Source organism: Budorcas taxicolor, chromosome 3 (assembly GCF_023091745.1).
Source record: "Budorcas taxicolor isolate Tak-1 chromosome 3, Takin1.1, whole genome shotgun sequence".
Lineage (NCBI taxonomy): Eukaryota > Metazoa > Chordata > Mammalia > Artiodactyla > Bovidae > Budorcas > Budorcas taxicolor.
The window spans coordinates 100,077,635-100,089,015 of NC_068912.1; the positions used below are offsets into that span (position 1 = coordinate 100,077,635).

At 46.3% G+C, this 11,381-nt stretch overlaps 1 protein-coding gene across 1 annotated transcript; it reads right to left on the reverse strand.

The window, feature by feature from the left end:
• Positions 1–372: 372 nt before the first annotated feature.
• On the reverse strand, positions 373–11,080 carry LURAP1 (leucine rich adaptor protein 1). The gene is made up of 2 exons (XM_052638247.1): positions 10,883–11,080; positions 373–894 (listed from the first exon to the last, which is right to left on the reverse strand). The coding sequence occupies exons 1-2, from the start codon at positions 11,078–11,080 to the stop codon at positions 373–375; spliced, it is 720 nt and encodes a 239-aa protein (XP_052494207.1).
• Between the last annotated feature and the right edge of the window lie 301 nt (positions 11,081–11,381).

Sequence of the window (11,381 nt, forward strand, 5' to 3'; positions counted from 1 at the left end):
GAGTGAGGCTAAGGCTCCTCGAAGTTGGGTGAGGTAATCGCATCCCAGTCCCTTCATCAGTGATTTCATAGGGATGCTAAACCCTCAAATCCTTACCTAGTTGTGGGGAAAGGAGAAGAGATACTATCACACCTGGAGCCACAGGTCAAGCCTCTAGAGTCCATGTACCTATGGAAATAGCTCTAGGGACCCAATAATTGAAGGTTAAAGGCAGAGCCTCCCCAGGGACCAGAGGGATGGTAAGGCCAGGTTTCATGGTAACTGATTTCAATGCAGCCTCTTCCTAATTCCAGATAGAGGGAGAACAAATTCACGGGAGACCAGGGCCTAGTGATGAAAGAGCCATAGGAGTACGAAAGGGTGGAAGAGTTGTTACAGGAAGGTCACATCATCCTGGCACTGGCCCCAGTACCAGTGGGTCTCAAAGCCCAGCTTGGCACTCTCATCCTCTGGCAGCTCAGGAGGTGCAGCTTGCAGCCCCTCCCCTGGGGGTTTCCACACGGCCCTCAAGCTCCCTAGCCTGGTGGCTGTCAGGTCCACCTCAGTCCTGGCCCTCTCCCCACCAGGTATAACCTTTGCCCAGTCCATCTCAGGGCGGGGAGCCCCAGGGGGTCCGTGTTCATCCACCTCACTGGGCGCCACTGTGTCCAGGAAGCTGCCGATGGAGACACTGTCCAGCCGGTCAGCGGAGCTTGTGTCTGGCAGGCTGTCCCAGCTGCCTCGCCTTGAGCGGCCTGGGCTCCCGCCTGTCAGGCTATATTGGCTGCTGGTGAGGCTGCTGCAGTGGCTGGTCAATGTCCCCCTCTCCTCCAACAGCCAGCGCACCGCCTCAATGCCCTCGTTCAAGGTCACCAGCTGCTGCAGGATCTTCACGTCGATGGCTCTCAGGCAAGCCTAGGGGAGTGGGAGAAGAAATCAGTCCCAGGTTCTGGGCCATGGGTTTCCCCAGTGTTTCTAGAGGCCTCTACCTTGTAATCCAAACAACTATGCTTGACTTTCAAGAACCATGTAAATAGAATGGTTTGGACTGTAGGCTTTAGAAGCAGAGAGATTGCTGCTTAAAATCTCAGCTCTACAACTGATCCAGGTTTGTGACTGTGGGCAACTTTCTTGCCTTTGTTGGCCCTGGGTTTCCTTGTTTGTGAAATAGGTTTAAATGACTCACCTCACAGGGTGGTTGGGAGAGTTTTGAGATGTTGTCTATTAAGTACGGACCACTGTACCTGGTATAGAGTGATATCTCAATAAATATTAAATATTAAAATCCAATCCTACTGAGACTTAAACTTCACAGATAGGATATTTACTACTGAACCGGTCCAGATTCACCAGTAAGACTTAGAAGCAGTCATCCAAAAAGTTGCCTTAGAGGGGGCCAAGTGTTAATTGGGAAATAGATTGGGCCAAACAGAGGCATGAGCTGGGGGCGCGGCATAAAGAGGATGCTAACCTGGTCCCCTAGTCCCTTTGGGGTGTGGCAGTAGCCACTGTGGGGAGGGAAGGGTTGGCTAGAGCTTCCAAGGGTCAGAATCCTGCTGGCTGGGGATCTGGCACTTCCTTCTACTATACACCAGTCTCCCTGTCTGCACTGAGTGCAAGTCTGACTTACTGGGTAATCTCTAGGGTCCTTTCCAGCTCAGATGCACTGAGTTATCTTCCCCAAGCACAAGTCTGAACTTGTCCCTCCTTTGCTCAAGAACCTTTGAGGGCTTTGCACTGCTCTCAGAAAAGAGAATATTGAAATATTTTAGCAGCAGGTATTCAAAAGCCTGTCATTATATGGCTCATGCTCATCCCTCTAACTTCATCTCTACCATATTGCCATGGGAATTCCAGGTCCTGCCACACATAACTTTTAAAATTTCATTTCATTTAGCTTCACTTTTAATAAAAGTAACAGATATATATAGATTGAAGAAGCAAATAGTTCTGTCAGATTTGTTAAGAAAAGTAACAGTTTCCCCATCCTAAATCCCACTTGCCAAAGACAACTACTATTAATTTTTTAGCTGTTTATTTTGTTGCGTGTGTGCCTGTCACTTCAGTTGTGTCCAATTCTGTGCGACCCTATGGAATGCAGCCAGGCTCCCCTGTCCATGGGACTCTCCAGGCAAGAATACTAGAGTGGGTTGCCACGCCCCCCTCCAAGGGATCTTCCCAACCCAGGGATCAAACCCATGTCTATGTCTCCAGCATTGCAGGTGGTTTCTTTCCTGCTGAGCCACCAAGGAGGCCCATTTGTTTTGGTACTTACCTTCCAATTTCTAAATAACTGCTTACTGATTTTTAAGTATTTTCTATTGACTTTGTATATAATAGAAGGTTAAGGATTTAACTCTTTCATCCTACTCCCTATATCTCTGCCATAGTCACACCCTCCCCATTTTATTACAACGTATGTAATAAAATTAATCATTCAGCATTTACCTTATTAGAATTTGGAAATGCTACTCACAGCTAAGCCATGTGATTTACTGTGGTTACTTTTCCATTTTTTTTGGACAACTTTAAGTTTTCCTTTTTAGATAATAATTATTATCCTTATTATTACTACTACTACCACAACTATTTTCTTAGTTTGGTATATTGTTATCAGTAAGTCATCCCTAAACTCTCTCCCAGTAGTCTAAATTTCCCTCTCACAGCTTTATTTTTTTTAACTGAAGTATAAATGCTTTACAATGTTGTGTAAGCTTCCACTGTACAACAAAGTGAAACAGCTATATGTATACATAGATCCCCTTCCTCCTGAGCACCCTCTCCCACCCCCTACCCCATCCCTCTAGGTCATCATAGAGCACTGAGTTGAGCTGCTTGTGATACACAGCGCCTTCCCACTAGCTATCTAATAGACACATTATATATATTGGAGAAGGAAATGGCAACCCACTCCAGTTCTTGCCTGGAGAATCCCAGAGACAGGGGAGCCTGGTGGGCTGCCGTCTCTGGGGTTGCACAGAGTCGGACATGACTGAAGCAACTTAGCAGCAGCAGCAGCAGTGTATATATATAAGTTCAGTTCAGTTGCTCAGTCATGTCCGACTCTTTGCGACCCCATGAATTGCAGCACGCCAGGCCTCCCTGTCCATCACCAACTCCCAGAGCCCACCCAAACCCATGTCCATTGAGTCGGTGATGCCATCCAACCATCTCATCCTCTGTTGTCCCCTTCTCCTCCTGCCCCCAATCTTTCCCAGCATCAGGGTCTTTTCAGATAAGTCATTTCTTTGCATCAGGTGGCCAAAGTATTGGAGTTTCAGCTTCAACATCAGTCCTTCCAATGAACACCCAGGACTGATCTTCTTTAGGATGGACTGGTTAGATCTCCTTGCAGTCCAAGGGACTCTCAAGAGTCTTCTCCAACACCACAGTTCAAAAGCATCAATTCTTTGGCGCTCAGCATTTTTTATAGTCCAACTCTCACATCCATACATGACCAATGGAAAAACCATAGCCTTGACTAGACAGACCTTTGTTGACAAAGTAATGTCTCTGCTTTTTAATATGTTGTCTAGGTTGGTCATAACTTTCCTTCCAAGGAGTAAGCGTCTTTTATATATATCAGTACTACTCTCTTGATTGATTCCACCCTCCCTAAGACTTTTAAACATATCACATGTTCTATCTATTCCCTCTTCTTCGAGGCAGTTTCTGACCTGTTCCAATCTGTCCCTGCTGCACAACTATCCTCCAGAGATCTATCTCCCTTCACTATCATCTTGGGGATTCCCTTTGCCTCTCTCTTGAGTTGGATCCCAATTCCTGGATCCCACATCTTTTTTTATTGATTTACTCCTTAATGTATGTGTGGCGCTTTTCCTCCAGTAGCTTCCCAAGAAAAGTCTGCATAGACTATACCTGCATAGGAGGTAGATTTGTTGAAGCTTCACATGTTTTAAAACATTGTTATTCATTCCTCACACTATTGACTGATTAGCTGAGCATAGAAATCTAGGTTGAAAATAGTTTTTTGTCAGAATTTAAAGCATTGTTCCATCATCTTCTAATTTTCAGTGCTTCATTTTAAAAGTCTGATGCCATTCTGCTTTATTGTATGTGACCACCTTCTCACTCTTTCTAGAAGTTTTTAGGACCTTCTCATGATCCCCAGTGTCCTAAATTATCACAGTGATTTACCATTGTGTGATTCTGCTTTCATCCACTGAACTGGTCATTTGTTGGGCACTTTTAATCTATAGGCTCATGTCCTCCAGTTCTGGGAGATTTTAATTATTTCATTGATGATTATATATATATATGAAAAATACATATATATGAAAATACATATGTATATATATGAAAGTGTGAAGTTGTTTAGTCGCTCACTTATGTCCGACTCTTTGCAACCCCATGGGCTGTAGCCTGCCAGGTTCCTCTGTCCATGCAATTCTCCAGGCAAGAGTACTGGAGTCGGTTGCCATTTCCTTCACGAGGGGGTCTTCCCGACCCAGGGATCAAACCCGGATCTCCCACATTGCAGGCAGATTCTTAACTGTCTAAGCCTGTGTACCTATACACACACACACACATTTTTGTTTTTCCTGGAAATATCTTTATTTGGATAGAAGGTACCCTGAATGGATCCTCTATTTTTCCTCTCTTCCTCCTCTTCCTATGTGTATTCTAGTTTGTGAAATATTTCAACAGTATCAACTCTTCTATTGAGTTTTTCATTTTTTCCTATCATGTTTTTATTTTCAAGAGTTGTTTCTAGATCTTGGGTTTTTTTCTTCTTCTTCTTCTTTTTCTTTTTAGTTGTGGCACACAGGATCTTTTACTTGCAGCATGCAGAATCTTTAGATGTGGCATGCAGAATGTTTAGTGGGATCTAGTTCCCTGACCAGGGATTGAACCCAAGTCCTCTGCACTGGGAGTGCAGAGTCTTAGCCACTGAACCACCAGGGAAGTCCTTACATGTTTCCTTTTATAACTTTCCATTTTTCTTCATGACTGTAATATTATCTCTTTAAGGATATAATTAATGATTAAGTTCTTATCTCTCTGAACATCTCTATTTAAGTTTTTCTTTTTTTTCTGTTTAAGTCTATATAGTTAAAGGGTTTCACCAGTCTTACAATCTTAAGCTGCTGCTCACACTTCAGACTGGTCTCTAAAAAAGCTGATTGGAAACTCTGTGCCAGAGGCTTGCCAACCCTGAACCTCACTAAGAGTTATTCAGAGGCTGTTCAATTGGGTAACGTAGGTAGTATCTTTTGTGTGTGTGTGTGTGTGTGTTTCTCTTGGGTTCATAAGATTCACTATATTATACCCATTTAGAGAATATAATGTAAGCAAAGCTGCCATTATTCTGGGAGCCAAGTAAGGGAAAGGCTAGGAGGGGTATTACATAACATTTGGTATATTTTAATTTAACCGTTCTTGCTCTCAGACTCTGCTTGGTGTCTCCCAATCTGGAGACTTTTGGTTTTATTATTTTTTAAATATATATTACTTGATAAGTATTTATTAAACTATTCAGGAAATAAATGCTTCACTCAAACCAACAATGATAAGCCAGAAATAAGACCAAGTATTTGTACACTGAGAAAAATATAGCCACTGGAATTAAACAGTCCTAGACTCAAATTCCGGTTTTGCCACTAATGAGCCATATGAAATGGGAATATATTTTTCCTTTAAGCCATCATTTCTTCATGGTAAAAGAGGATACTCTCTAAAGGTTTATTAAGAAGTAGAAGGAACAGTCACAGGCATGGCATACTGTCTGACAAGTATTCACTAATCAATAAAAGGCACCTATACCTATTATTATAATTAACTTATCTACTATGGCATAAGCACAGAAAATTTTGTACCTGAAATTATTTGTGTTTTTGGAAGATTATCCCAACTTGAATTCAATTAAACAAATGATTATTGGGTACCTGGATCTTCTAGTAATTACACAAAGACAACCCAGACAGCATATTAAAAAGCAGAGACATTACTTTGCTAACAAATGTCCGTCTAGTCAAAGTTATGGTCTTTCCAGTAGTCGTGTATAGATGTGAGATTTGGATTATAAAGAAAGCTGAGCACCGAAGAATTGATGGTTTTGAACTGTGGTTTTGGAGAAGACTCTTGAGAGTCTTCTTGGACTGCAAGATAATCCAACCAGTCCATCCTAAAGGAAATCAGTCCTGAATGTTCATTGGAAGGACTGATGCTGAAGCCAAGTTCCAATACTTTGGCCACGATGCGAAGAACTGACTCATTTGAAAAGACTCTGATGCTGGGAAAGACTAAAGGCAGGAGGAGAAGGGGATGACAGAGGATGAGATGGTTGGATGGCATCACTGACTCAATGGACATGAGTTTGAGTAAACTCTGGGAGTTGGTGATGAACAGGGAGGCCCGGTGTGCTGCAGTCCATGAGGTCACAAAGAGCTGGACACAACTGAGCGACTGAACTGAACACAAAGATAATGGAGAAACTCTCCCTACTTAACAGAAGCTTACAGTTTCAATTAGGAGATCTGGACATAAATAACTGAAGTACCGTATACTATACTGACTATTCATGATACAAGATAAAAGAGATTATATTCAATTATTTCATGCTGGGGACAAATAGATTAAAGGGGAAATCATTTAGTCCATGACCAAACTAAATGCATTAAACAAAACTTCTCATACTAAAAATGCTTCTCCTGCTTCATTTTCTCCTCCCTTCCTTCCTCTTTCCTCCCTTCTTCCATCCCTCCCTCCTTCCCTTTCTTCCTGCTTTCCAGCCTTCTGCCCTTCCCCTTCTTCCCTTCCTTCTGTTCCCTTCTTTCCAAAACGTACATTTCCAGTCTTCTGCGATGATAAAGGAGTAGTGGGCAATTAGTTGCCCAGTTGTGAAGGGAATCTTAAAGAGTATGATTCTTAGACATTCATCAACCCATTTGTGTTCAGCTCCATTTGTACCCTCAGTTCCAGAAATATCTGAGCACAGCTCCTGAGACCTTTGAGGTGCTAAATGGATGGCTTTTCTGCTTTCTGTATTGCTGGCTTGGAATTCAGCTTTTTTCAAGACTACTTAGTTACTACTCTTCCTTCTGCTTTCAGCTTCCAGATTTTATTTCTATCACCTTCTCTCCTGTTCTTGTCCTAATGGCTTCATGGCTTTAAAAATAAGCTCTTTACTAGCTTTTAATGGAGTTTCAAGAGGGAATGGAAGTAAATGCATGTGTTTAACGTGCCATCTTGAACTGGAATTCCCATTGACTATATTCAAGGCCCAACTCAAATGTTGCCTCCTCTAGAAAGTCTTCCCCATACTTCTTCAAGATGAAATTAAGCCATTCAGTCGTGGAACAATATTTATTGAGTGTTTTTTATAGGCATGGCATTTTGTAGATAAAGCAAGAAAAGACACCATTTCTTGCCCTGGGAGTTCACAGTCTAGTAGATAAGATAAGACAAAGATACAAACACTTAAATTTCAGAGCAGGAAATGCCAGGGGACATAAATGCTACACAGAGAGCTGTTGGGTACCCAGAGGACTACAACCTAACCAGGGGAGTAAGGAAATGCTTCCTAGAATAAAGGACAGGAGCTGAGACTTGAAAGTCAAGTGAGCCTTAGCCAGGCAAAGCAATGGAGAGCCATTCTAACCAGAGGAAATAGCTTGCATCTCCAATTCAGTTGTGCCTTTCCAGAACACAAATCTGACCATGTCACTCTGCAGTGAAAACTTCCAGGAAGTACTCTGTGGGTTCCAGCACCTGTGCCAGTGGCTAGTTTCTCCCCTAACCTAGACTGTGAGCTCCCTGAGAGCAGCAGGTCCCACCCAGTTCATTTATGGTGCTTAGCCTAGGATTGGGTAGGTCGGCTTCAGTGCTATGATTCTCTGGCCTTTACTTTCTTTGGTGTCTTTGCTGGTCTCCGGGTTTGGGGGCTGGGTTTTATCACTGGTGAGAAATGAATCTGAGCAGCAGATCTTACAGTCCTGTGGCAGTGGGATTCCCTGACTGTGACAGCACAACTGCTCAGAATAGAAGAAAGCAAGGCTTTCTTGCCAGAAAAAGAAACACTCATTTCACACCAATCTCTCTGGAAACAGAAAGGGGATAAACCACACAGAAAAGATGCAGCCTCAGAGGCCACTCCAACCCAGTTCTCTTCCCAGGGGAATTCAGGTTCTCCATTCCTCCCTTAACAAGCACATGTCAGATGCTCTGACCAGCCCTAAGGTCACAAGTGCAGCTCACTCACAGGCTCAATCTCAATCAAGTCCAGGCACAAAAACCCAGAGATCTGAGTCTTAGCTCCCTGGTTTGAGGCTGAGATTCCCAGACTATTGTTACCCTTGGCCCGCCCCCCTACCCTGCCTCTAGAAGTAGGAAAACTGAGGCCAAAGAGAGTCAGGGCTCTGCTCAAAATCACAAAAGAATCAGGAGCAAAGCCAGGACTTGAACCCATGCCTTCTCACTCTTTGCCTAAAGCTTTTTCTCAAACTGTTCTGTGGGGGTGGGTTGCCATAGCAACAGTTCTGTGGGTGGGAGGATTAAGTATGGGAGGTTGCCATTGTTTTCCCTTCCCACAGATCCCAGAGTCTGTCTGGTTCACTCAACTTTTAAGTAGGGGAGGGAAGTGGCCAAGAGGCAGGGATGACCTTGGCCTCAAGGGCAGGCCTGCCCACTCCCTGCAGGAAAGCTGGGTGAGGGGCAGTTGAAGGACACTATTTACAGGGCTTGGACTAGTTCTGCCACAAGTGGCTCCAGGGGAAACCCCTCCCCACAAATGCCCCACCCCTTGCCCTCCCCAGTGCAGAGTACATAGAGACCAAAGGCACCTTTGCAGAGGAGGGGAAAGGAATGGAGCAGGGCACTTGGGGAACCTTTCCCTGAGCAGGACCAGAAGGCTCCCTCCCTTGTGTCTGTCATAGGGAGCCTTGGGCCCCAGGCCGGGCTGGGTCAGGAATGCAGAAAGACCCAAACAAAAGTGAAACGTATCCTTTCAAGTTTACCGATAGGTAATCTCCACCAGGGCTTCCCAGGTGGTGCCAGTGATAAAGAATCCACCTGGCAATGCAGGAGATTGAGGAGTCCCCAGTTCGATCCCTGGGTCAGGAAGATCTCCTGGAGGAGGGCATGGCAACCCACTCCAGTATTCTTGCCTGGAGAATCACATGGACAGAGGAGGCTGGCAGGCTACAGTCCATGGGGTCACAAAGAGTCGGACACAACTGACTTGACTTAGCACACACGCAATCTCCACCAAAGACAGGAAAGAGTTAAAGCCAGAGAGACCAGCCATGGCTCCTCCCCGTGCGAGCTCAGGCAAGCCCCTCAGCACCTGCAAGCCTGTTTCCTCTGTGAGACGGGAAAACGATAACTGCTTTTCTCCCTCCAGTGACATAAAAGACATTTAGTGCATCTGGCACAAAGCAGGTCTCAATACTGAAAATGTAAAGTGCAGGCAAATCATCTGAATTCAAAACTTGGCTATTCTTTCTACTTTTTGTCTGACTTTGGACAGCTACTTAGCCTCTCTGTGCCTCAGTTTCTTCATCTATAAAATATCCCTTACCTAATAAGTTTCCATGAGAACTAGGAGACTATCTTGTAAAATGTTCAGCATGATTCCTGGCACATGCACTTGGTGAAAGTTAGTTTCCAAAGCAAGACATTCTAAGTTAGCTCTTTCTCTGCCCTGAGCTAAAGTTTGTAGAGTGAGGCAAAGCCAGACCCCTCCCTTAGGTGGGCACAGTTACAACCCTACTGGGGAGAATCTGGCAATAGCTTCCAATCTTCAAGGCCAAATGCACACATGGCATTCAAATCCTTCCCCCAGGGAGCCTTCCCTGACTGCTCTGCCCACGAAACTCTCCTCCCATCCTTTCAGGAAGTCCCAAGACCTCCCTCCCAACGTCTCCCTACATACACATACACACACACACACACACACACACACACACACCTCAGCATGGCACACACACCCCTCAGCATCACACACACACACACACACACACACCCCTCAGCATGGCACAGAACTGGGCACAGTGGGGCTCCAGGAAGACCTATTAGCTGACACACTCACTGTGGGCTCCTGGTTCTAGGCCAGAAGGTAGCTGGCAATTCCTCAGTTCCCTAGAATAGGTTGCAAAGTGGTGGCAGGTGTAGATTACCCCTTTCACCGGAACCAGGGCCCTAGGGAGCCTGGGAGGCCCCAACTGCCCTTTTGGCTCTGAATCTAGAGCAGCAGCAACAGGGAAGGGGCTGGGTGCTGGTTTCCTCCTCTTCTCCCCAAGGAAGTGCAGATGAGATGCAAATCTCCAGTGTACTTGGGGGCTGGCAGGAAGGAGACAGGGTCTGAGGAGGTGAGGTCAACACGCTGGTGCTGCTCCTCTGTGTCTGCTAAGCTCCTAGGAACTTTCACATATTGTCCGTGGGTGTGGGGGATGCTAGGGAAAGAGGATGTTTTTAGTGGCCCTAGTCCAGGCAGTTTTCACGCAAATCTCTTCTGTGCAGAGTGTTGGGGTGGATACTGGAGCCACAGAGGAACAAACCCCAGTCCCAGTTTGGAGGAGGAGAAAAAAACTGTTGCCCTGTAATGGTGGCTAGGGGGAAAGGAGGAGCTAGATTTGCGCCGTCCTAGGTTCTCAGGGCTTCCCAACCCGTACCTCTCCCCTCCCAATTATTTGGCAAAAAAAAAACCCAAACAAACCTTACCAAATCCTGCACCTCCCACCCGGAGTCAATACTCCACTCACCCTTGGTGGGGAAGGCAATTAATGGACCCCAAGGATTAAAGATTGATCTGGTAGGAATCCTGAGGAGTTAGGCAGGTGGTTTTAACTCTCTCCTCCCCAGCCCAACTCTGGGTACGCGAGTCCATCCTTTCCGGCCCCACGCTGGAGACTCCGTCCCGCTGGCCCGTGCAGCCCCCACTCACCAGCTCCATCCTCAGCGCCATGATCTTGTCCCCCAGGCTGTGGCCCGTGCTAGGGGCCCCGGAGAGCAGCAGAGCGCCAGAGGTTCCTGGCTCCCACTCGCCTCGCAGCCCGCGGAGCAGCCCTTCAGGGGTCTTCCTGCCCACCTTGCCCTCCACGTCTCGCAGGTCAGGCGTCTGGGACTCCGCAGTCCCCTCCATGCGGGCCTAAGCCTGAACGGGGTTGAGCAACCGGACGCCGGGATCCCGCTCCCGGCGGGGGGCGGGGGGGGGGTCCTCCTTTTTCGGCTGCTAGTGCCGGGCGGAACCGGTGGGTCCCCGCCCGCACTCTGTCGCGGAGGGAGGAGGGCGCCGTAACACTCAGAAAAGCGGCGCAGAGCTCGGTATGTGTGTGTTGAGTGTGGATCTTCGGGTGCTGCGCATACACCTCTGGCTCCGGAATGGGTGAGGCTGGGTGATGCTGAGTATGCACCTGAAGGCAACTCAGCGCCTTCTCCCGACT